The sequence below is a fragment of the Diplotaxodon limnothrissa genome, linkage group LG7 (assembly GCF_057381915.1).
Source record: "Diplotaxodon limnothrissa isolate DT_005_m linkage group LG7, D_limnothrissa_male_GT1.1, whole genome shotgun sequence".
Lineage (NCBI taxonomy): Eukaryota > Metazoa > Chordata > Actinopteri > Cichliformes > Cichlidae > Diplotaxodon > Diplotaxodon limnothrissa.
In genome coordinates, this window is record NC_140602.1 from 68,867,035 (window position 1) to 68,892,513 (window position 25,479).

At 41.7% G+C, this 25,479-nt stretch overlaps 3 protein-coding genes across 4 annotated transcripts; 1 reads left to right on the plus strand and 2 right to left on the minus strand.

Moving 5' to 3' along the window:
- Positions 1-245: 245 nt before the first annotated feature.
- cetp (cholesteryl ester transfer protein, plasma) lies at positions 246-13,086 on the plus strand. 2 transcript variants are annotated; one of them, XM_085360213.1, is made up of 18 exons: positions 246-399; positions 628-926; positions 1,432-1,546; positions 1,626-1,757; positions 2,706-2,776; positions 4,300-4,387; positions 4,460-4,529; positions 4,617-4,677; positions 6,572-6,663; positions 6,814-6,913; positions 7,843-7,922; positions 8,499-8,549; positions 8,623-8,775; positions 8,909-8,976; positions 10,362-10,404; positions 10,776-10,845; positions 12,008-12,093; positions 12,174-13,086. In XM_085360213.1, exons 2-18 carry the CDS (start codon positions 785-787, stop codon positions 12,249-12,251), a joined length of 1,500 nt encoding a protein of 499 aa, XP_085216339.1. In that variant the 5' UTR covers positions 246-399; positions 628-784; the 3' UTR covers positions 12,252-13,086. The 2 variants fall into 2 exon arrangements, with proteins under 2 accessions (XP_085216339.1, XP_085216338.1); XM_085360212.1 differs by having other exon boundaries at positions 633-926.
- A 367-nt stretch (positions 13,087-13,453) lies between these two features.
- On the minus strand, positions 13,454-15,070 carry LOC146629714 (uncharacterized). The gene is made up of 4 exons (XM_085358821.1): positions 14,883-15,070; positions 14,311-14,557; positions 13,843-13,980; positions 13,454-13,723 (listed from the first exon to the last, which is right to left on the minus strand). The coding sequence occupies exons 1-4, from the start codon at positions 15,068-15,070 to the stop codon at positions 13,454-13,456; spliced, it is 843 nt and encodes a 280-aa protein (XP_085214947.1).
- A 1,632-nt stretch (positions 15,071-16,702) lies between these two features.
- On the minus strand, positions 16,703-18,319 carry LOC146629715 (uncharacterized). The gene is made up of 4 exons (XM_085358822.1): positions 18,132-18,319; positions 17,560-17,806; positions 17,092-17,229; positions 16,703-16,972 (listed from the first exon to the last, which is right to left on the minus strand). Exons 1-4 carry the CDS (start codon positions 18,317-18,319, stop codon positions 16,703-16,705), a joined length of 843 nt encoding a protein of 280 aa, XP_085214948.1.
- Positions 18,320-25,479: the final 7,160 nt, after the last annotated feature.

Below are 25,479 nucleotides of genomic sequence, written 5' to 3' on the forward strand. Positions count from 1 at the left end.
GTCACTGGACCAATCATCTGCAGCAGCTGAGAGCGGGCTGCCTTTGTCCAGGTTGGTGAACTTGTGCCTCCCACAGCCTCTCGTTTCTGTCTCACACTCGTGTTTTTAGAGTGGAAGAACCAATCAATAAAGTCAGCTGATGCCATCGCACATAAAACACCCACACTTATTGATTCCTGTTAAGGCCCCAGCTAGATCAGTGCCCCCTTTGTTGTTACGTCCAGGCTCCGTCAGCTGTACCTCCCCTTTCGTCTCCTCTTACAGGGAGCTCCTGTTTCATTGTGACCCTGCATTTATTCAGGAACGCTGGCCCTGAATGTTAGTCCCCCGATGAGCGGAGGAAAGGCTGGAATCAGAGGCTCCGTGTCCTTTTGCTCACTTTTAAGGCGTCTTTGTGGGGTATGTATGCTGGCAGTGTTGCCTTCTGCTTCTTGTTTTGTCCCAGTTTGAAAAGAAAGGGATGCATTCTTTGTCCCGCTGAAGAGCTCAAAACTCCAGAGTCTGTGCTCATACCTGAGGTGATAGGACAGGTTGGACTTTGATCAGTTTACTTTAACGGGGACAGACCTGAGTCAGTGTTTGTCCTTTCAACGAGTCTGAAGCACAAGACTTGTCTTTCTCTGTCAGCACAGATATCAGGAGCACAGTTTTCCATGTTCCTGATGATCCGTTAGTAAAGCCAGAACCGAGGGAACCAGGATTCACCTGCTGTGCTCCGACAGAACCGTCCACAGGGTTAGACACCTCAGCCAGTTCTCAGAGAGGGAAAACCACCTCATGCACGATGCCCGGCAAAGTCCCGCTGCTGCTGCTGCTGTCGTTGCTGTCCTGGTTCGGCACATCCCACTGCTGCCTGCAGGACCCCGCTTCAGCCTACAGATTCACCGGAGCCGTGTGCAGGCTCACCTACCCTGCTGCTGTCGTGTGTGAGTCTTTTTTTCCTGGAATTTATTTGACTCCATTTATTGATTTTATCTAATCATCCACTCAAGCAGCGACTTTCTGGAACCAAAGAGCAGGAACAGAGTGACGATTTTATTCAAACACATACATTCAGTGAAGTTTCCGGATAGTTTTCCCTGTTTGCAGTGAAATAGCAGCAGCAGCTTTAACATGATTTCATTCAGTTGGTCGTCAGGTGAAGTGCACGTCACATCTATCTGCCACAAACCTCAGTCTGGTTGTGTTAAAGTTTCTTTTCTCCTCACTGATGTTTTAGGGTCTTATGAAGTTCATTCATGTGATTATTGCAATTTGGTGCTAATAAAACAAAAAGATTAAAACATTTAAATGGAAAATAAGACTTGTTTTCAGCCAGTTCTGAAAGTTTTACTTAATGGGAAGTATTCACGTCGGCTCATCTGTCAGATTAGGTCACCACAGATCACAACCCTGTGGTGTTTTAGAGCACACGTGCTTTTATCTTTGCAGTGAATGAGAAAACCACTAAAGTGATCGAGGCTGCTTTTCAACACGCCCGATACCCGAGCATGAAGGGGGAGAAGTCCCTGCTCTTCATTGGAAAGGTCATGTACGGCCTGGACAAGTGAGGAGACACACACACACACTATAAACATATATGTGACACCCATGGTGAAAAAGCGTGTCCGTCCTTCACCGTCCAGTTTGGAGATTCACAACCTGTCGATTGGTCAGAGCGCGTTTGAGCTGCATCCAGGTGAAGGCATCGCCATGGAGATAAGCAATGTGTCTGCAGTGTTCAAGGGCAGCATCCAGTATGGATACGGCAGCTGGCTGTGAGTATGTGTGACCGACAGTGGCGCTTTGTACAGTGTGGTAGCCACAGGTGCGCACACACACACACACACACACACACACACACACACACACACACACACACACACACACACACACACACACACACACACACACCACCATATGATCTGATCTACAGATTCTTAGAGACTACTGCACATCACCTCGCTGAATCATGTTACTGTTTGTCTGATGAGAAGTGTGGATACTGGACTCAGTGATGCTACTGTCAAGTTGTGTTTGGTTGTAGTTTAGCCACATGCTGCACAATTGTTACCTTTAAAACAAGATCAGAGAAGCAACGCTGCTAATTTAAACCATGAAAAATCCAAATCCACGTTCGCATTAGAGAGCAGCCCTGGTTTTGCTCAAAACAGGTTATAGTTTTAACACGGGTCTCTATGGAGACCGACTTTCTTTCATGCTAATGCTCTTCATACTCCAATGCGCCCAAAACTTCCAATTTAATTTGAATGAATGAGTCTTCACTTTGGAATCAATGATTATTTCTCAGTAATACGACCACAGCAGCGATCTGATGTCATTTCCTCCTGTAGTTTTGTTTTCAGGGCTTTAGAAATGATTCAGTTCAACGATGACTGAAAGTCGAGCAGTTTTTCTTTGTTTGGTGGTTTTTTAAACTTTGACACAGAGTTTAAATGTCAAATAGCAGCAACATGGCTGACTAGCTGGGATAGCTTTGTTGCAGTTTGAGTCTGATGGGAAAACCACTGCACTAATACTTTGTTTTTAGCATAGGTAGATGGACTTTTGTGCATTTTGTGGGTGTTTTTAAACATTTTTTAGTTGAATTACATTATTTTCAGCGACTGGGCGATTACTAATTCTCAGGCAGTGAGGATTAGTAATCCCTCCTGTTTCCTGTGATCTTTGACCTTACTCTCATTTGTATTTTTCTTTTTCTTTAGTGTTAACTTCGGACATTCAGTTGACTTTGAGATTGACTCTCAGATTGATCTTGGAATCAACCCCAAACTTTGTAAGTACATCATGTACCAGTTTGTTTGACCTCTCAACAAGCCACCCCATCAGCAGTCACCGTTCCTGGGTTAGGTTTGTGTTTTGTTCCACATTCATCTTGGTAGTTTTTTCCATTTTTTGATGCTTTACGTTCTAGCTCCATTAATGTATTCAAAGCTTTCAGAATGTATCAGGACTGAACATAAAAACATACAATGATCACATAAAACTCAGTGGATTGTTAAGGTTTAGTAAAACAAAAAAAGGGCATAATGAGAGGTCAGAGGAGAATGGCGAGCCTGCTTTGAACTGACAGGGTGGCAGCAGTTGTTACAAGTTCTAACCACTTGTTCCAACCAAGCTGTGCAGAAGAGCCTCTCTGAACCTGAAGCAGATGTGCTACAGCAGCAGAAGACCACACTGGATGTCTTCCTGTCAGCTAAGAACAGGAAACTGAGGGGACAGTTCATACAGGCTCACCTAAACTAGACAACAGAAGACTGGAGCCTCCATTTCTCCTGCAACATTCAGATGTCAGTGTCAGAATTTGCCATAAACCACATGGATCCATCCTGCCTTGCATCAGGGATTCAGGCTTGTGGTGCTGTTGCTGTAATGGCACATGTAAGTACCCACTGAGCATTGTTACCTGAGTGTTCCTGCTGACCGTGCCCATCACAGTGCAGCCATCCGTTGACGCCTGCTTCCAGAAGGAAAACCATGTCACATCACAAAGCTGAAATAATCGCACACTGGTTTCTTAATAAACATGATGATGACTTCACTCTACGGCCTCCACGGTCACCTGGTCTCAGTCCTGAAGAGCACCTTTGGGATGTGGTGGGATGGGAGATTATCATCTCGGATGTGCAGTAACTGTCCGCATGGACCGAGTGAACGTTTCCAGTACCTTTTTGAAGGTGCTGGCAGTTCTGATGGTGAAAGGAGATCCAGTCTGACACAAGCAGGGTCTACTTTATAACATGTAAGATTATTTCCACTTAAACAAACATGTGTGCCTTTAGTATGGGAAGAAACCCATGAAGGCACAGCAGACGCATGCCCTGGTATCTTGGACGGCTACACCAAAACTAAAAATCTAGCAAAAGGCTGCCCCCTGGTGGTGAAAGTTTTAGTTATTTTTTTTGAAGAGGTTGATTGAGTGAAGTACAAACTCAGTCTAACTGCGCCGCTGCACAAATATTGCAGGGATTTAACGTGTGTCGTTTGTGTTGCAGCTTGTCAGCCTTATGTTTGTTTTCCATTAATACTTTACATCTGTATTGTATTTCACACTGTGTTATTAGTAGCATTTTACTTTTCCTCCACAGAAAACTGCAGTAACTCCCAAGAGCAACCATGTTTGTGTATTTTATAATAATAATAATAATAATACAGTGAAAGTTTGATGTCATCATCCACCATCTTAAAATGTGGCTGCTAGTGTAGCATGTGGCGGTCTCTTTTGTTCCAGCTGACACACAATGAAGCATCATATAAACACTGACTAGCTATCCTCTGTCACCTGTGTGTCCCCGTCAGACTGCGGTGATGGAAAGGTAGCAGCAGACACAGCAGACTGTTACTTGAACTTTCACAAGCTGCGTCTGCACCTGCAGGGAGACAAAGAGTAAGTAACAGAAGTGGGAATGAAGCATCTGCATGAATCTCAGTGTCTGACTGTCAACATTTTTGTGGTCAGGCCGAACTGGCTGAAGAAGCTCTTCACCGACTTCATCACGCTTACTGTCAAGCTGGTCATCAAGGGACAGGTGAGGGCGACAGAGACAAACCTATGATGTGCACAACAATGATTTTTGAGAAGAATAAAGCAGTGACAGGTGTCTTCTCAAATACAGATCTGTAAGGAAATCAACAAGGCGGCAAATATACTGGCTGACTTCATACAGGACACGGCAGGTACGCGAAGACCTGAAGGAAGTGTTTGAAATCTAGAATTAAAATCACTTTCCTTTCCTTAACCCTTTAAGACCTACCATAGAACCAAGTCCGCCAGAGCTTGTATTATATTTGTACATGCTGTGGAGCCATTTTTGGGAGCATTTCAAGTTGATATACATCAATACAACCATTATAGCCCAAATTTTAATAATATGTATGCATTAAGTGCATAGTAATTACATAAATTGCAAAAAAGTGCAATAAACTACAAAAAAATTGAAAATCGCTTTTGTTTTTTTAACATATATTTCTAGTTAGAGAAATTTAAGAAGCTTATCCCTCAAAACAAAATAGTTTCCCACCACAGGAAATTTATTTTGAGTGTCTTCATAGTTTTATTTTTGAGATACACCAATTTTTATATACTGCAGGAAAAATGAAAATAAATATTATAGTGCAGATTTGCAAAAAAACAGCATGTGCATCAAAATAAACTATTTCCAGCAGTGCAATATGAGTCCTAAGCATCCCAGAAACGACACAGAAAGTCATAAAGTCAAACATAACTTTTAAAAACACCAGTATAGGCTCATGAGGCCCTGATAGTAAAAAAACTACATTTCCGCTAAAATGACGTCACTCCCGGTTTCGGGCAGGTCATGGCGGACATGCAAAAGTTCGCGCTGACGTCTATTCCAACGTAGGAAGTGTTATGAACAGCTGATCGAATCGGCAAAGCGTGTTTCTAGAATATTATGTTTTTGTTGCTGCAAGTGGTTTTTATGCAATTTTTGCAAAGCTTTATGTGGAAGGAAACTGTGACCGAGGACAAGCTGATGGCATAAGATGTAAGTACAACTCCTCTGGTTTCATATGCAAAAAAAAATTATTGCGCTAGCTTACAAGGTTGCAGTGCTACTGGGATTTAAAAGTAGCCCGCTCCGACCGGCTTTAAAGGGTTAAGCGTCTGTTTCTGCACAAGCTTATTATTGGCACCAAATAATCTCCCATGAATGATGTCTTAGTACATATTTAATAGAAATGCTAAAACATAGTGTGACTCTTACTTCTCGGCGGGTGTTTGAGTTGCACGGTGCTCCTGCGGCGGTCTTTTGATTTTGAGGTTTTCAGCTCTTGTTCTTGTTGGATTAAGGTCAGCGTAGAGCTCTTGAGAAAAGCCCGGCTCCTGCTATGTTTGTCGTTTCTTTGTATCGTTTGTCGCTTCCAGCTCGTCATAAACTGACAGTTTTCCAGGACATGTTGGACTACCAATCATGGAGGGCAGTGTGGATGTAAATGTGTGAAACAGCCTGCATACAAATGTTCTCTACTGCCGTGGTGTCTGAAGACTGTGGTCTTAACCTTCTGACTATACAGACAGACGAGGTGCAGTGAGGAATTAGTCCTGTCAAACTGCCTCCTTTTTTATCTGTTTGAAATCGACGCTAAGGGAGTGCACATTAAAATAAGACAGGAAGACGAACTCTTTGAAGCTGAAATTGATGTTTTGCTCCAGAATTCTTCAAAAAATTAGATTTCATTGGATTTTGAACAGATATTTAAGACAATGAAGCAGCTGTGTCTTGATTTTGTACAGCGTCAGTTTTCATGTTATGGATTATTTTTTCTCAGTGGTGGCGAGTCATTGCTCAACTTCTTCTCCTGTCGTCCCTGGTCATACACGCCAAGGAGAATAGACTTCTTTAAGTTATCACTGCACATGTTCAAAGCAACAGAAAGTGGGAAAAATGCTTCACTTTCCACAGTTTCCTATAAATGCGTGCAGGCGTGCCAGCAACACTTCAAAGGAACAACATATGATTGTTTCAGTGAGATACCAGAGAAATCAGGTCTTTGGCCTTTTATGTGATCGACCACTTTTTGAAGTTTTCTATTTTATCCATGTGTGCAGAGCAGTTCCTCACTGATGGAGACATCAGTGTGGACATCGGTATCGCTGCTGCTCCGGTCATCACAGCAAACTACATTGAATCATACCACAAGGTAAATGATGACTTTAGATACATAGTTGAATACACAGCAGTGCTGGATCTCCTTTAAATAGTGTAATGTGCAGTAATTCTTCAGTACTGGAGGACACGTAGGGGTCTAATAATGATCTCGTTGGTCACTGTGGGGCTCCATCTATCCCAGGGACTGACCAAGTACAACAACAAGGTTGCTGTCATCAATGAATCGGTTTTCCAGCCGAGTCACCTGACTGAAGACAGGATGATCTACTTTTGGATTTCAGGTTAGCAGCAGACGCTCTGTTTATCTTGTGTATTTTATTTTCCAGGTAATTTACACCTTTGTGAAGTGAAATTCCACCAGGTACTATAGAAGGCAATGACCACGCTCCCCGTTTCTGTCTTCTCCCCCACCAGTCACAGCAGAGGGGTGGCCCTCTGTGAGCTCGGTCCTCCTGGAGGTTGTTTAAAGGGAGTTCTTCCTCCCCACTGTTGCCAAGTCCTTGTTAATATTGGATCATCCACTTGTTGGGGCTTTACAAGTTTCAGATTAATTTGTAGCTTTGGAAGTCTGCCACAAAAGAAAGAAACATGAAAAACAGCATGTATGTTGGTTAACACATAGACATGCTCAAGACGGCCTGCTGGAGTTCAGTCTGAGCTTCAGAATGGGGCTTGAGTGGCTGTAAACGTGGAGTGTTTTTGGAGCCAGACGAACTGTCGGAGTATTTCAGAAGCTGCTGATCTGCTGGGATTTTCCCACACAAACATCTCTGGGTTCACAGAAAATGGTCTGAAAAAGAAGAATATCCAGAGAGAGGAGCAGCAGAAACTGAAATAAGCCCAGGTTAGAACCAATGGATGTAGAAGAGCGTCTCTGAACCTTAAACCAAAATCAGCAGAAGACTCCTCCAGGTGTCACATCTGTTCAAGAACAGGAAACCGAGGCTTCAAATCACCACACAAGACTGGAACCTGAAATTGGAACATTTCTCCTCAAGGCCGTCAACACTGAGCCAAAAGAGTGTCGAGGTTATGTAGCTGAAACACTGAAACCAGATAAAGGATGATCAAACTGTGTCCCATCCATGCTCTTTAACATTCACAGGTTTATTTGTACAAAAATAAAATAAAAACAATTTTATTTAAATATATTGAAAAACATTTATTTGTACGTGGAAAGCTATTAATGCAAATGTTGTTTTGACCGCAGACCAGTTCTTAAACCCGATGCTCAAAGCAGCTCACCAAGATGGCCGCTTTCAGCTGAATGTCTCTGGAGAAGAGCTCACCGTAAGTACTTCAGCCTGACCTAAAAGCTCCAAGTCAGACATTTGTGGTATCTTCTTGCTCGATCTGGGATCAGATGTTTGAACTTGCCTGCTTCCTAATTTCCTATTTTTTGTATGTTTGTCACATTTAAATGTTCAGATCATCAAACAAATTTTTCATTCACCACAGCAAGTCCTCCAGGTCCGGGGCAGCAGACCATATTTTACTGTTGGTATGATGTTCCTTTTCTGAACTACTGTGTTACCTTTACGCCAGATGTAACGGGACACACACCTTACAAAAAGTTTAACTCTGGTCTCGTCGGTCCACAGACGAGCCTTTATGTTCCTTTGCTCAGCAGTGGTTTTCATCTTGGTCTACGCCACCATGCAGGTCCTATTGGAGGAAGACTTTAACTTTGTTTACCCCTTAATAAAAAACACCTTTATTTAGAAATGTGTTATGTTTATCTAATATTTAAATTTGTGTGATCATCTGAAACATTTAAGTGTGACAAACATACACAAATATGAAGTCAGGAGGGGCAAACACGTTTTCACACCACTGTACATGTTTGAGTCTTGAATATCATTTCAGACGCTCCTCAGGACAAACCTCTCTACTGCCATGCCTGAGCTTATTAGGAAGGTAGGAGTGAAAGCTGCATATAATATATACTTTCTGAGATGGGACGTAAAGCATTTTGTGTTTTTGTGTTCAGTGTCTGCTGGATGCAGCTTCCCCAGAGTTAAGACTGTGGAGTTCATCTGTTCCACATTTGAACAGTTCCACCTCGGGAACCACAGTTTGGGTGCAGGCATCTGGACGGCTCCACTGTGAGGGCCAAGGCACACCAGTACTCTTCTTTCAGACGGTACCAGCTGCCTTTTCCTATACTGAGACAAACTGGGAAACACTTCTAATTCTCAGTATTGACACATTGCGTCTGTGCAGTGAATAAGAAAGCCATGAATTACAAAGTCTTGATCTTTGTGTTTGATGTGTAGGACATGGCCGTAGACATCACAACTTCCTATGTTAACAAGAAAGTCCTCCTGCAAGGTCATCCAACAGAGTAAGACTGGTTGACTCATATTTTTGAACACCTTGACTGATGACCCAGTTTGGTCCCAGCGGCAGCTGTGGCCTAACATTTGGCTCTAGAATGCTTTGGTGTACAGAGGAGCTCGTGCATGAGGTGTTTGGTTTCCTCCAAACGTGGTCCTGAGCATGATGGACGAACATCTCCACTTTGGTCTCGTGTGTCCAAAGCACATTGTTCCAGAGATCTTGTGCTCGTGGGTAATTTCTCTGAGCTTTGCACAGTCTGACCTTTGCTGGGACTTCCACTCCTGGAAAGATTGGGCTTTAATTTTCATTTTTTTACGTTTTTGCTAAGTGAATATTCAGACAGTGTAATGTGGTTGAATGTGTAACACACTGTGTTTTATACAATGACCCCAATAACAAGTTGGTGATCTTGGTATCAAAACAAACTAGTTCAGAGTCTAGTGTAAAGGCAAAGGTGTTGATCTTAGGCTGCGTTCACACTGCAGGCGAAAGCACATCAAATCCGACTTCTTTTACCCTATGAGACCATCTATCCATCATGGTGTGACAGTGTGAACGGCACAAATCCGATATTTTCAAATCCGATCTGGGTCACTTTCGTATGTGGTGCTGAATCCGATAGATATCCGATGTTTTAGAAAGCGACTGCTGTTTGAATGGTCATGTCGCATTAAATCCATCTTTTACGTCACTGAGAGAAGACAGACGCCAACTATCAGCGCCGGAGAAGACGACGTGAACGCTTCCTGTCCATCCAGTGAAACTGCTGAGAAGACAACGTTGGAGAAACGTGAACATTTTCTTTGTTCTGTATAATCTGCAGATTCTGACAGAAATCTGCAGCTATCCTTTGAAGCAGCGCTCCTCTGAAACAGCAATAAGGATCATTATTAGGTTATTTACATTATTATGTAAATAACAAAATAACTTACAGCAAAAATTGGGAAACGTAAAGTCCGAAGTCTTTATATTAAGGCCATCAGTCAAACATACTGTTGCTCTGGGTCTAAACAGGGCGCGTTGTGTGTGACGTCTTCTTTTGCGCATGCGGCGCTTTGAGCGTTCACACTAGAGCGCGTTTGCTGTCGCATTTTATTTGTAGTGTGAACGAGCAGACAAAAACATCGGATTTGATCAAAAAATCTGAATTGAGCATCAAGACCTGCAGAGTGAACGTAGCCTTAGTCTGTTGCTTGGAGAAAAGATTTAAAAGGAACTCCAAAGGCTCACCTGTGCTGTCTGACTTCTACTTTTACTGTTCTCACCTAAGTGTAAGGATGTAAGTGTTAGACTCTGATATCTGATATAAAACTTATCTGCAGATGTAACTTCGGTCAGTTTGTCTTGTTCGTCTACGCCTGTGTGTGATTGTGATCCTCTTTCATTTAGGATCTCAGCATTCAGAGCTGAGCTGCCGTTACAGGATCAGCAGGTAGGCAGTCAGAGTAATACGAGTGTTTTTAACCTGCTCCATTTCCTTTATTTTGGATATTGTGGTGCGGTTGTGCTAATTTTGTACCTTTGACATCCTTTATAGAGCTGCTGTCAAACAACACGTCAAACTTTATGCTTTAAAAAATTCAATCACTGCTGAAAAAGTAATTTTCATGAATTCACCCTGAAAGCATTACACACGTTAAAGTGTTATTTTAGATGTATGACAAGCTGCACAGATTTGTACATTATTACTGAACTGTTAAGTGTGAATAATTCAGTCTTTCTTCAGATTATTTAATTCCCAGTTAAACTGAACATTTCCATTTCTGGTTAGACTTCATCGGTAACCTTTCCCTTTCTTTCTAGCGACATGATGAAGCACTCGAGTTCCTAAAGGAAGCTGTGGTGAAAGTTGGAACTCCCAAAGTCCTGTCTGGTAAGAAACACAGCGCCTCAGCTCCGTCCTCAAACCTTTCACATTATTATAAAGCTTTCCTAAAGTCTATAAGACTGCATGAGTTTTATCATTACTACGCCTCTCTGCCAGACACTTATGAAAGCACTTGTTGATTTACCATCAAACAGCTGATCCAGTGCTTCAGCTTGAATGATTCTTCAAAGTGAACATAATCACTGCATGTATAAAGGCTCATTTACACCATTTCGCTCTCAAAAACAGGTCAGTAAGTGAAGCTGGATCAGCGTTGACAAAAGTGTAGACTTTCTTTACGAAATTACAGATCTCTGTGTTACAAATACTCCTGTAAAAAGTTTAAGCACTAAATAACTTCTATACTCCAGTAAAAGTAAAACCGTGCAGCCTCAGAAATATAGTTAGAAAGTAAAGAGTAGCGAATTCTACTCACCACTTTTGTAAAAAGGTAACTGAACCTTTTGCTATGTTAATATAATAGGAAACAATATTAGTCCAATCTAAGTTCTAATTGTCACGAAAGCTTCAGTCTGTCATGTCGGACACGTGCAGTGAAGGAGAATTTCATCAAAACAACTATTTTCTGTTGCCTACATTTTTTCAAAGTACTTCTTGGTCCTGTCATTAGTCAGCTGGCATTAATGAATCTAATAGCACAAATCAACCTGGTGACGTAACCTTGTGTACTGACAGAAGATGGTGCTAGACACTTTCTAAAAACTTGAAGCACTTCTTCCTTAACCTCCTAAGACATGAACTCTTCCACGACAGCATTTTTAATTTCTCTTTGCTATTTGGGCTGATTGGGGCCCGATGAATGTAAAAACAAAGAATTACCTGATTTTATTTTTTTACCTGATTTTTGTTTCTAAGAAAAATCAGAGCCACTTATGAGGATATTCATTTAAATTTTCGATAGAACAGTAGCAGTATAATGTCCTCGTAAGTGGATATCAGGCCCTTGTAGAGCAAAATTGAGTATTTTGGTCTAAATAACCCGAAGTGTGATGTCCACATATGTGGACGCAGGTGCTAGAAGGTTAAATCCAGCTTCACAGCTGGTGTTACATCTGTGTCAGAGAGCGAGAGCAGATGGTGTAAATAAGCCTTTGTACAGTTAGTGTGTCATTTCCACTCTGAAGGATGCTTTTGTGGTTTGTTCCAGTTCTGGGAGTTGAGCTAACCAGGCTTCTGGACAAACAGGGATTGTACCAGTTTGATCTCTTTAACCCTGAGGTGCTTCCCCGGGACGTGAGTCTTCTCCTTCCTCTCTTTCTGCATGTGTTGTATCCCTGCATTCTCACAGCTTCTGCCTCTTATCTCTGCTGCAGGGCTTTGTGGTGATTCAGATGGATTTTGGTTTCCCTCATCACCTTCTGGTCGAGTTTCTCAAGAGGACACTTCAGTAACCTTTAAATGTCCGACCCGAGAGTGTGTTTTAATCTGAAAACTCAGCTAGGACTGATGTGAGTCAGAACATGCTTCTGTCAGTTAGTTGGTGAACATTTTGTTTGTTGTCGTTTGATTAAAATTAAATACCATGTAAAAGCTTCTGCAGGTGATGTACAGTCAGTAAAGATTACCACAATTATTGTGAGACTTTGCCTCACCTGATTGTGTGAGTTATTGAGATCAACACAAGGTGTGAGTGAAAGAAGGCGTCCACGTCCACTGTGAACGACCATCCTTGAACAGAGGAGCTGGCTTACACCTGTCTGCCACCTATAATCTAGTTTTGAGATCCTCTCCTAGACGCCTTATCGCCCACTCACAGCTTTGACAAATGCCCAGCTGGGACAAGCACATTTACTCAGGGCTTTGATGATGTGGTGTTCTTCTGTTTCCCTGACGGCTGTATCTGTGGGGATGGTGTTCACTCTGTGCTGGAGCGTCCTGTAGCATACGAATGTTTATTTTCACACTGACGTTTGAGACACTGCTCTGATAAACATAATCACAGGAATCTGTTATTCTGTCTGGAAACAGGAGTGGAGGATTTCACGAGGATGAAAATACAGTTATTAACTGTTTTATATATTTTGTTTGTTTTGTGCCTGTAAAGTTTAGTTTTGCTTTGTGGACAGTCGTTGTTTGAGAGATGCTGTAGAAGGACAGAATACCTGCACCGTGATCCAAGTACACTCGTAAAGGACTGACCCTCAGACAGGAGTTTGGATGTTTTACTAGTGTATGTTTTTGTCATAATCTAATGCCCAAGATTGTTCATTAAAACTCATTCATATGCTGAATAACGTGCTTTGTTGGTTAGCGTTCTCCTATAAAGTTTAATAACTCCTGTCCCCTGGTCTGATAGTAGAAACATTTGTTTGGGCTGTAGCTTCACCTCTTAAAACACAATTTAATGGGACATTCTTTACTGACATCTGAACACAGAAACATGTTTTCAGTGCAAGAAATTCACAGAAGCAGTTTTAGTGAAGCTTTTTTATTCCAGCTTTCAGACAGCAGTCACACAGCCTTGGAATCCTTTACCCACATTTTTTCTTATATCAACTACAACAGAGTTTACGTTTAGTAAACTTATACAAGTATGAAAAAATACTTTATAGGTCAGATTTGTGGGTTTTATTGAGATGTGTTTCTCTCCATTTTAGACCTCTTTCAGCAGAAGGCCATAAGGACGGATGGCCCGTTTCACCATCTCCTGTTCTTTTTCCACCGGTAATCCAGCTGGGATGCTAACCAGCCAGTATTTACTGTCGTAGTGTTTCTCTCTATAAGTTGGGTTGATCCGATTCTGCAGAATCACTCTGTACTTCTTGCCATTATGAGCGGAGGTGAATATTTTGGAATAATGGATGGCCTCTTTGATGTAAGGAGTGGAATAAATCCCTCTGCCGTAGACTTGACCCGGGCCCGGCTGTTAAATAAAAGTGAAACATAATTTACATTTACAGCTACAATTTACTCTGGGCTAACCAGTAACACAGTTTTATTGGAGACAATAATGCACTAACAGCAGTAATAATAAAATCTAACCTTGTAGAATCCTTCGATGATGCCCTCAGCACCTTCCTTTGACGTCCCGTGGTAGGACACGGGCCACTCCCCCGGCACTGACTGGGTGCTCCGGTACTGGGTTCCGAGCCATGCATTTCCATCATACTTGTCCAGGACCTAAAACATTTTCATAAAATAAAAAAGTGATTTTAAAAAACAGAATAGCTTTGCAAAGTTTGGAGCGTTCAGGTGCAAAACTCAGAACAAAACCGTTGATCACTGTTGATGAATAAAGGAGCAAAAGCTATTAAAGCATGTTACTTTCTCCACAGGCGCCAGCGCTGAGGTGAGCTTTACGACTGGTGCTAAACTGGATGAACTGAGGGACTATGTTACTGATTTAGCATTACTGACGAATACTGTGATATATTTGATAATATCGATGATGACTGCCCAGATCTTTTACTGTGTAATGTAGTAGTACTGAAGTCAGTCATCTGTGTTTACCTTGATGGCAAAGCGTTGCCAACCACATGGACGTTCATACACCTCTCCACCTCTGCAATAGGTCTCTGTCTCTCTCAGCCCAGTGAAGTCGAAGTCAAACTTGCGGTCAAAGAATTCATCCTGATCGATGATATAAGTCTTTCCCCCTCTTGTCCTTTCATCAAATGTCAAGCTGGTGAAGCTTTCAGAAAGCTTTCCACCTTGGAGAACACTTTGAATCCTGGCAAAGTTGTTTCTTGACAGTGGGCTGTAAGTTAGCAGAAAAGGATGCAGGTTCAAAGCAGATTAGCCATTTCTTCATGTTATCCTCAACAGGCTGCTTTCTGTTATAGAGGTTAACAATCTCTGGGTGAAATTAATCTTTCTTAAATTAAGACTAAAAATCGAGACTCAGGGGTAGTTTAAATTTAATCCAGCATACGATGAACAATGTCGAAATTTGAATTAAAAAATAACAAACACTTAAGGTCCTAAGTCTCTACCTAGACCACTAAATAAAAAGACTAAATACATAAAGATAAAACCTGCATTCAGTTTTGATGACTAACAAGAGTGACATCAATCATATTTACCAGGTTTCATCGCCACCCAAGACCGCAGAAATGAGCTGGTTTGCAGACAGAGTTGGTGCTGCAGAACTGGAAGAGGCCAAGCCTTGGAAAGCTGCACTGCGTGCTCCGGATCTTAGTTTTTGAACTGAAGTTACTTTTGCATTGCAGATTACACCCAACGCTTCAAGTGCTACCTCTCTGTCAATCATCTTGAATTGGTGTCTTTAAGCTGCAGCTGCTCACTTCTTCCTACAAATGCTCTGGCCTATGTGAAAACAGAGCTCATATTTATAACACCTACTGAGTGATGACGCCATTTGCTTTAAAAAAGAAAAAAAGCAGGACATAATATTTTCCTCGTGAGACTAACGTCCAGGTATGACACACACCATCGGTGCACAAATCTTATCATATCCCACTTGCCCTGCCCTGGGGTTATAATGAGCCGCCTAGAAAATCATTTCCTGGTGGCTTTTAGGCACCAACAACTAGGTGTGTTCCCTCTCTGTGCGAGTGTCAACTCACTCAATAAAGCCTATTGATCTTTTTTCTCTTGTTTTGCATGTCCCGTTTGGTTCTTTGGCAATCGGAATTGTCTGAAGGCCAAGAAAGATGAGAGATAAGATAAGATAGAACTTTATTAATCCCTCGGGTGGGTTCCTCTGGGAAATTCGACTTCCAAAAAAAGCACAGCAACGAGTCAGAACATGCTTCTGTCAGTTAGTTGGTGAACATTTTGTTTGTTGTCGTTTGATTAAAATTAAATACCATGTAAAAGCTTCTGCAGGTGATGTACAGTCAGTAAAGATTACCACAATTATTGTGAGACTTTGCCTCACCTGATTGTGTGAGTTATTGAGATCAACACAAGGTGTGAGTGAAAGAAGGCGTCCACGTCCACTGTGAACGACCATCCTTGAACAGAGGAGCTGGCTTACACCTGTCTGCACCTATAATCTAGTTTTGAGATCCTCTCCTAGACGCCTTATCGCCCACTCACAGCTTTGACAAATGCCCAGCTGGGACAAGCACATTTACTCAGGGCTTTGATGATGTGGTGTTCTTCTGTTTCCCTGACGGCTGTATCTGTGGGGATGGTGTTCACTCTGTGCTGGAGCGTCCTGTAGCATACGAATGTTTATTTTCACACTGACGTTTGAGACACTGCTCTGATAAACATAATCACAGGAATCTGTTATTCTGTCTGGAAACAGGAGTGGAGGATTTCACGAGGATGAAAATACACAGTTATTAACTGTTTTATATATTTTGTTTGTTTTGTGCCTGTAAAGTTTAGTTTTGCTTTGTGGACAGTCGTTGTTTGAGAGATGCTGTAGAAGGACAGAATACCTGCACCGTGATCCAAGTACACTCGTAAAGGACTGACCCTCAGACAGGAGTTTGGATGTTTTACTAGTGTATGTTTTTGTCATAATCTAATGCCCAAGATTGTTCATTAAAACTCATTCATATGCTGAATAACGTGCTTTGTTGGTTAGCGTTCTCTTATAAAGTTTAATAACTCCTGTCCCCTGGTCTGATAGTAGAAACATTTGTTTGGGCTGTAGCTTCACCTCTTAAAACACAATTTAATGGGACATTCTTTACTGACATCTGAACACAGAAACATGTTTTCAGTGCAAGAAATTCACAGAAGCAGTTTTAGTGAAGCTTTTTTATTCCAGCTTTCAGACAGCAGTCACACAGCCTTGGAATCCTTTACCCACATTTTTTCTTATATCAACTACAACAGAGTTTACGTTTAGTAAACTTATACAAGTATGAAAAAATACTTTATAGGTCAGATTTGTGGGTTTTATTGAGATGTGTTTCTCTCCATTTTAGACCTCTTTCAGCAGAAGGCCATAAGGACGGATGGCCCGTTTCACCATCTCCTGTTCTTTTTCCACCGGTAATCCAGCTGGGATGCTAACCAGCCAGTATTTACTGTCGTAGTGTTTCTCTCTATAAGTTGGGTTGATCCGATTCTGCAGAATCACTCTGTACTTCTTGCCATTATGAGCGGAGGTGAATATTTTGGAATAATGGATGGCCTCTTTGATGTAAGGAGTGGAATAAATCCCTCTGCCGTAGACTTGACCCGGGCCCGGCTGTTAAATAAAAGTGAAACATAATTTACATTTACAGCTACAATTTACTCTGGGCTAACCAGTAACACAGTTTTATTGGAGACAATAATGCACTAACAGCAGTAATAATAAAATCTAACCTTGTAGAATCCTTCGATGATGCCCTCAGCACCTTCCTTTGACGTCCCGTGGTAGGACACGGGCCACTCCCCCGGCACTGACTGGGTGCTCCGGTACTGGGTTCCGAGCCATGCATTTCCATCATACTTGTCCAGGACCTAAAACATTTTCATAAAATAAAAAAGTGATTTTAAAAAACAGAATAGCTTTGCAAAGTTTGGAGCGTTCAGGTGCAAAACTCAGAACAAAACCGTTGATCACTGTTGATGAATAAAGGAGCAAAAGCTATTAAAGCATGTTACTTTCTCCACAGGCGCCAGCGCTGAGGTGAGCTTTACGACTGGTGCTAAACTGGATGAACTGAGGGACTATGTTACTGATTTAGCATTACTGACAAATACTGTGATATATTTGATAATATCGATGATGACTGCCCAGATCTTTTACTGTGTAATGTAGTAGTACTGAAGTCAGTCATCTGTGTTTACCTTGATGGCAAAGCGTTGCCAACCACATGGACGTTCATACACCTCTCCACCTCTGCAATAGGTCTCTGTGTCTCTCAGCCCAGTGAAGTCGAAGTCAAACTTGCGGTCAAAGAATTCATCCTGATCGATGATATAAGTCTTTCCCCCTCTTGTCCTTTCATCAAATGTCAAGCTGGTGAAGCTTTCAGAAAGCTTTCCACCTTGGAGAACACTTTGAATCCTGGCAAAGTTGTTTCCTGACAGTGGGCTGTAAGTTAGCAGAAAAGGATGCAGGTTCAAAGCAGATTAGCTATATCTTCATGTTATCCTCAACAGGCTGCTTTCTGTTATAGAGGTTAACAATCTCTGGGTGAAATTAATCTTTCTTAAATTAAGACTAAAAATCGAGACTCAGGGGTAGTTTAAATTTAATCCAGCATACGATGAACAATGTCGAAATTTGAATTAAAAAATAACAAACACTTAAGGTCCTAAGTCTCTACCTAGACCACTAAATAAAAAGACTAAATACATAAAGATAAAACCTGCATTCAGTTTTGATGACTAACAAGAGTGACATCAATCATATTTACCAGGTTTCATCGCCACCCAAGACCGCAGAAATGAGCTGGTTTGCAGACAGAGTTGGTGCTGCAGAACTGGAAGAGGCCAAGCCTTGGAAAGCTGCACTGCGTGCTCCGGATCTTAGTTTTTGAACTGAAGTTACTTTTGCATTGCAGATTACACCCAACGCTTCAAGTGCTACCTCTCTGTCAATCATCTTGAATTGGTGTCTTTAAGCTGCAGCTGCTCACTTCTTCCTACAAATGCTCTGGCCTATGTGAAAACAGAGCTCATATTTATAACACCTACTGAGTGATGACGCCATTTGCTTTAAAAAAGAAAAAAAGCAGGACATAATATTTTCCTCGTGAGACTAACGTCACTTCTCAGGAAGCCTAACGGACAAAGCTCGTGCTGTAACTCGAAGCCAAACCGTGAGAAGCCTCAATGTTGCATCAGGCCGCCATCAGTTAGGCTTTAACTGACAAAGGTGTGTCGTAACAGTTGGCATCCTTATCACTCATCATCCTTTGTCCATTATATCCACTTTGCCTCTCCCTCACATGAGCAATCTTGTCACAGTCTGGCGAATTGATGAGAAGGACCCAAAATGCAGACACAAAGAACGTGGAAGAAAACTTGAATATTAACAAAAAGCGAGCCATTCAATAAGGCTGGTAAAAAAGGTACAAAGAAAGGGCAAACTGAAGTAAACTGACATCAACCTAAACTGGGAGAACTAAATAAACAACAAGAAGAACCTAGACATGAACCATGCCATGGAAAACGTGGCATGAACAACAAACAACTTGACAAGGAATGAACAGAAACACACAGACTAAATACACACAAGGGTGATTAGGGGAAGTGGGAACACACGGGGAAAGAGCGGACACTGGTCTGACATAACGAGACAAAGGAAGCAAAGCTGACTATACTGACATAGGACACAGACCTTCAAAATAAAACAGGAAACATGAGACGCAGACAAGACAATATAACCTTGACAACATAAGACACACAGCATGAAACACATAAAGGGCAAAAGGAGAATAAAACACAAGGGTAGAAGACACAAGGGGAATCTAAATAAACAAATGAGCTTAGATAACCTAATGAACTTAAAAATAAACCATAAACATCAAAATAAACTAAAACTCACAACGCTGTATCAACAGACCCAGGAACGTGACAAATCTACTACTAGACATGAACAACTCCAAGCTGTAAAAAATATGAAGGCCAAACCTTTGTAAATATATGCAACCGTGAATCATATCAAGTAATTTTAAGCCAGAAATAACTTGACTATAACAAATTAAAAGTAGCCATCAGTTTGTAACAAAGTGGCTTTTATATATCCTAAATGGTAAATGGCCTGTATTTATATAGCGCTTTACTAGTCCATAAGGACCCCAAAGCGCTTTACACTACACACAATCATCCACCCATTCACACACACATTCACACACAGGTGATGGCAGCTACATTGTAGCCACAGCCACCCTGGGGCGCACTGACAGAGGCGAGGCTGCCGGACACTGGCGCCACCGGGCCCTCTGACCACCACCAGTAGGCAACGGCTGAAGTGTCTTGCCCAAGGACACAACGACCGAGACTGTCCAAGCCGGGGCTCGAACCGGCAACCTTCCGATTACAAGGCGAACTCCCAACTCTTGAGCCACGATGGGTAAAATTTTTCATTGAAATTAAAACAAATATAAATTTACAGTTCTATAAACATACTTTAAGGAACCAAAAATAACTAAATTTATTAGAACGTGGCTACAATTATGCAGTGCGGTAAAAATACTTGCAAGACTTGGCCCAACTCTGTGTACTGCATGTGTACAGTAGGCAGCCAGCTTATAAACAGCTATAAAATGCTTTTCTTTTTTCAGTTTAGTCCTTTAGCAATCACCACAACAGGTCATCTGCCTCCATCTGACCCCTATACCTGTCACACCAACCCCCTTCATGTCCTCATTCTCTACATTCTAAATCTTTTCTGGGTTTGTCCTCTTTTCTTCCTGCCTAGCAGCTCCATCTTCATCATCCTTTGTCCAATATATCCACTCTGCCTCTCCCTCGCATGAGCAACCTACCATTTTGATGTTTTAATCTTTAAATGTCAGCTGGACATTTAAACATGCTGCTGTTGTTAGACGGCACCATAAATTCTACTAACAGAAAAGACTCTTATTCTGTTAATGCACAGCAGCAGCAACCTGTTGATTCAAAGGTTTTATTTAGACATCGGCTGCTTTTCACTCATTTTCAATCCGGTCCTTGTACCTGCCCTTTTTCACAGGAATGCTGTGTTCGTTAACCCACTTAACACTGACCTGTGAATCATTCAAGCACAAGAAGGCTCCTAACTGAAGAGGTAAAGCTGTGTTGCATCCATAATAGACAACTTAACAAAGAAGCAATTTTCAGTGATTTCTCCGAACACTTTACCAGCAGAAAAAACATCATTTGTCCTCATTCTTATAGTTCAATCTAAAAAAATCTTAAAGATCTACATTTCTGCACATAGAGAGAAGGGTTTCACTTCCTAACTTTAAGTGGTATTACTGGACCATTGACATAAAGCACATTAAAATGTGTTTACCAAACTATAAAAGTCATAAATGACTTCAAACATAGTTTATCTGAGCACTGAAGTGTAATATATATGGAATAAATGTGAAACTCTTTTATAAAAAGAAAGACTTTCACAAGCTTGATAAATGTAGTGGCCGACTTTCAAGGTCAAAATTAAAATGAAGAGAGCAAAACTGGTGCCAAGAACTATGTAGTAGAACTATATTTATGTTTGTCTGTTTAGGTGAATTTGATGCCAGATAAATGCAGGAGAACAGACTCAGAAAAGGAAGGTGTGGTAAAAGATTATTTTCCAGTAGTGCTGTCAGGAATAGGATAACATGACTGCACATGTCCAGGGAGGAACAGAAACAGGTGATGGCTGACTGACAGGGGCACACAGATGGTGCGCAGCGGCACTGCTTCTGGGTATCGCGTTGCATAATCCACAACTAATAAAAAGCGATGTCTATGTACACTCCACTGAAATGGCCCGATGAGGTCCATGCCAATGCGTTCAAACAGGGCCTCCATTAATGGTAAGGGGTGCAAAGGTGCTTTTGGGACAGCTGGCTGGTTAACCCGGTCCAGGTATGACACACACCATCGGTGCACAAATCTTATCATATCCCACTTGCCCTGCCCTGGGGTTATAATGAGCCGCCTAGAAAATCATTTCCTGGTGGCTTTTAGGCACCAACAACTAGGTGTGTTCCTTCTCTGTGCGAGTGTCAACTCACTCAATAAAGCCTATTGTTCTTTTTTCTCTTGTTTTGCATGTCCCGTTTGGTTCTTTGGCAATCGGAATTGTCTGAAGGCCAAGAAAGATAAGAGATAAGAGAGATAAGATAAGATAGAACTTTATTAATCCCTCGGGTGGGTTCCTCTGGGAAATTCGACTTCCAAAAAAAGCACAGCAACGACCGAAGTTACAGTTACAGAATTGTTATATATATATATATATATATATATATATATATATATATATATATATATATATATATATATATATACACACACACACACACACACACACACACACACACACATATATAAATACAGAGACAAATATAAATAAAGTATACGAAGGGGATAAATAGAATAAATAGGAATAAAAAATAAAAATACAAGTGAATTGCACATTTCAAGTATTGAGTCTATTGCACTGTTGACTATTTACAAAAAGTATTGCACAAGGTATTGTACAGTGAGGTGCAGAGGCACTACAGCTTAGTTGTTCCCCCCTCCTTTGTCCTCCTGTTTCCCCTCCCTCTCCCCTCCAGAGAGGAGTTAAACAGTCTGATGGCGTGTGGGACAAAGGAGTTTTTAAGTCTGTTAGTTCTTGTCTTGGGGAGAAGCAACCTGTCACTGAACAGACTCTTCTGGTTGTTTATGGCCGTGTGCAGAGGATGTCCAGCATTGTCCATAATGTCCATCAGTTTCTTTAATGTCCTTTTCTCTGCCACTGTCACCAGAGTGTCCAGCTTCATGCCGACCACAGAGCTAGCCTTCCTGATCAGTTTCTCCAGCCTGGATGAGTCCTTCTTTGCTGTGCTGCTCCCCCAGCACACCACAGCATAGAAAAGTACTCCAGCAACCACCGACTGGTAAAACATCCTCAGGAGCTTCCTGCAGATGTTAAAAGACCTCAGCCTCCTGAGGAAGTACAGTCGGCTTTGGGCTTTTTTATACAGGTGCTCTGTGTTGCATGACCAGTCCAGTTTATTGTCCACCCACAGCCCGAGGTACTTGTACTTGTTGACCACCTCCACCTCCTCCCCCTCTATCTGAACCGGCAGTGGACCTTCTCTGGACCTCCCAAAGTCCACAACCAGTTCCTTAGTCTTTGAGGTGTTGAGTTGCAGGTTGTATATGTATACATATACATATACATATATACATATATACATATATACATATATATATATATACATATACATATATACATATATACATATATATACACATACATATATACATATATACATATATATACACACACATACACACACACATATATAAATACAGAGACAAATATAAATAAAATATACAAAGGGGATAAATAGAATAAATAGGAATAAAAAATAAAAATACAAGTGAATTGCACATTTCAAGTATTGAGTCTATTGCACTGTTGACTATTTACAAAAAGTATTGCACAAGGTATTGCACAGTGAGGTGAAGAGGCACTACAGCTTAGTTGTTCCCCCCTCCTTTGTCCTCCTGTTTCCCCTCCCTCTCCCCTCCAGAGAGGAGTTAAACAGTCTGATGGCGTGTGGGACAAAGGAGTTTTTAAGTCTGTTAGTTCTTGTCTTGGGGAGAAGCAACCTGTCACTGAACAGACTCTTCTGGTTGTTAATGGCTGTGTACAGAGGATGCCCAGCATTGTCCATAATGTCCATCAGTTTCTTTAATGTCCTTTTCTCTGCCACTGTCACCAGAGTGTCCAGCTTCATGCCGACCACAGAGCCAGCCCTCCTGATCAGTTTCTCCAGCCTGGATGAGTCCTTCTTTGCTGTGCTGCTCCCCCAGCACACCACAGCATAGAAAAGTACTCCAGCAACCACCGACTGGTAAAACATCCTCAGGAGCTTCCTGCAGATGTTAAAAGACCTCAGCCTCCTGTGGAAGTACAGTCGGCTTTGGGCTTTTTTATACAGGTGCTCTGTGTTGCATGTCCAACGGATTTATTTTACCAAGTGGATCATCACAGCCTTGCTGCATTGGTCCATTTGATTGACTTTTGTTAGTATTATCTATCCATCCATCCACTACCGCTTATCCTTATCAGGGTTCACAAGTTGCATGTCTTTGGACGGTGGGAGGAAGCCGGAGTACCCGGAGGGAACCCACGCAAACACAGGGAGAACATGCAAACTCCACACAGAAAGACCCCGGCCTGATGGTGGAATTGTATGGGCTCAAAATATGATCATAAATATTTTGTACTTGTAAATCGGTTTTGTACTTGGTACTGTAAAAAGATTTGTATGTGTAAAAAAAATTTGTGCGTGCGTAAAAAAGATTTGTATGTGTAAAAAAAGATTTGTGTGTGGACTTAGCCAAAAAAAACCCTGCAAGTCACAACTACGAATTTTGACCCTATTTTTCTTCCTTTAAGCTGATTGGTCAATGTCATGTCAATCACAAATTAAACAATCCAATCAGAGAACAGATGGGTTTGGCTGTCGGAGGGGCACTTTTTTGAACTGCAGGTCCTTGAAGGGTGATACAGTTTGAAGGCCCTGCTTGGACAAATGCCCACCTACATTTGCGATCTGCTCACACGGAGAAGTACTGTTTCTTACAGCCTGCGTTCAAGCGATCTTTTATTGCTCAATGTTCCATTTGCCAGAACTGAACTGGGAAAGAGGGCTTTTACTTATGCTGCCCCTTTCACATGGAACATGATGCAAAAAGACTGGAAGATAGCAGATCTTATTTCATTAAATGCTTTTAAGTCCAGATTGAGAGAGCCAGAGAAAAATGTTTTTAAAATGTAATTGTTATTTATAATATGTATGTAACTTTGTAATTTCAACGTGTTGTCGCCTCTTGGCCAGGACTCCCTTGCAAAAGAGGTTTTTAATCTCAATGGGACTTTTCCTGGTTAAATAAAGGTTAATAAATAAGCTGGAGGATCTCTATATAAATATCCGATAGCAGTTAGGTCCCCTTACTAGTGATGGTAAATTTGATTCTTTTTACTGAATCGAGTGTTAATGAGTCACTCACCAAAGTGAATCGGGTGTTTTGAGTCATTTGATTCACTGAGTCAGTTGATCAGAGAGTGCAAAATTTTACATTTTCACTCAAACTTAATTTGTTTCCCTTTTCATGTAAATCCTACTGCTAAGATGAATGATTAAAAAAACAACAACAACTATTTTATAGAGAAAAAAAAGAGCAAAAACATTTCTAAAATTAAGCAATTTCCTATCAAAATTGCTTAATAAACATTTATTTTGTTTATTTGTATTTTATTAGTATTTTCCTTAAGTGTGTCAAATATATATTTTCTCATCTAAATGTCCACTGCGCTGTGAGCCAGGGGGCGGTAATGCGCCTTAACATTGGTTGCCAACCAAGAAGAAGAAGAAGCTGTGAGCCAGGAGGGAGGGGGTGAGTGAGTGAGTTGTCGTGTCCAAATTCATGGGCTGCATTCTCCTGAGGCCGCATTTGTAAACCGATTACGTCACAGCGACGCGCCGAAGGCTGTTCAAATTCGTAGACCCCTCCGAATGCAGCCGACAAATGCGTGCTCCTTTTTCCGAATTTGAAGGATGGGTCGGGTGTGTCCTTCGTGGCCCACCATATCCCAGAATTCATAGCCCAGCCAAGCTCCAGTTTCCGGCTAATGGCGGCCGCTACTAAGTTTTAAAAATTACTCTTATTAATCTTTCTGGGTCACAAAATAAACTTTTAACATATTTTCAGGCGAGAAAGTAGCTGTGTAAACATCAAATATCTGCTCGGTTTATCAAGATATCGCATCTTTGCTAAAGTGCTTCGACGTTTTCGGAGACGTCTGCTACCCACCAGCTCGATAGCTAGCCGGGAGCTCGAGGGTTACTGATGCGGCCGAGAATGGCACAACTCCCGGCACATCATTTTCAGATCACCGCGGACTTTCGCTGCTCGGGTTAAACGTTGTCAGCCGGTGATCAGCTGTGATCAGCTGATCACGGGGCCGGGGTTAAAAGAGAGACGCCAGACATCATTCTCTTTGTGTCAGGAGCTCCGAAACTCTGCCGACGTCAGTCTCCGCCTGATTCAGCAACCGTGAGTGAT

Bases quoted from the DNA above. Each gene is read 5' to 3' on its own strand.
- LOC146629715 (XM_085358822.1), bottom strand. From the start codon at position 18,319: ATGATTGACAGAGAGGTAGCACTTGAAGCGTTGGGTGTAATCTGCAAT. The intron at 17,807-18,131 runs GTAAATATGATT...GCTAACTTACAG, and splicing joins TTGGGTGGCGATGAAACCTG to CCCACTGTCAGGAAACAACT. The intron at 16,973-17,091 runs GTTAGATTTTAT...TTTATTTAACAG, and splicing joins TCATCGAAGGATTCTACAAG to CCGGGCCCGGGTCAAGTCTA.
- LOC146629714 (XM_085358821.1), bottom strand. From the start codon at position 15,070: ATGATTGACAGAGAGGTAGCACTTGAAGCGTTGGGTGTAATCTGCAAT. The intron at 14,558-14,882 runs GTAAATATGATT...GCTAACTTACAG, and splicing joins TTGGGTGGCGATGAAACCTG to CCCACTGTCAAGAAACAACT. The intron at 13,981-14,310 runs GTAAACACAGAT...AAAATGTTTTAG, and splicing joins GGCAACGCTTTGCCATCAAG to GTCCTGGACAAGTATGATGG.
- cetp (XM_085360213.1), top strand. From the start codon at position 785: ATGCCCGGCAAAGTCCCGCTGCTGCTGCTGCTGTCGTTGCTGTCCTGG. The intron at 4,388-4,459 runs GTAAGTAACAGA...TTTTGTGGTCAG, and splicing joins CACCTGCAGGGAGACAAAGA to GCCGAACTGGCTGAAGAAGC. The intron at 8,977-10,361 runs GTAAGACTGGTT...TCTTTCATTTAG, and splicing joins CTGCAAGGTCATCCAACAGA to GATCTCAGCATTCAGAGCTG.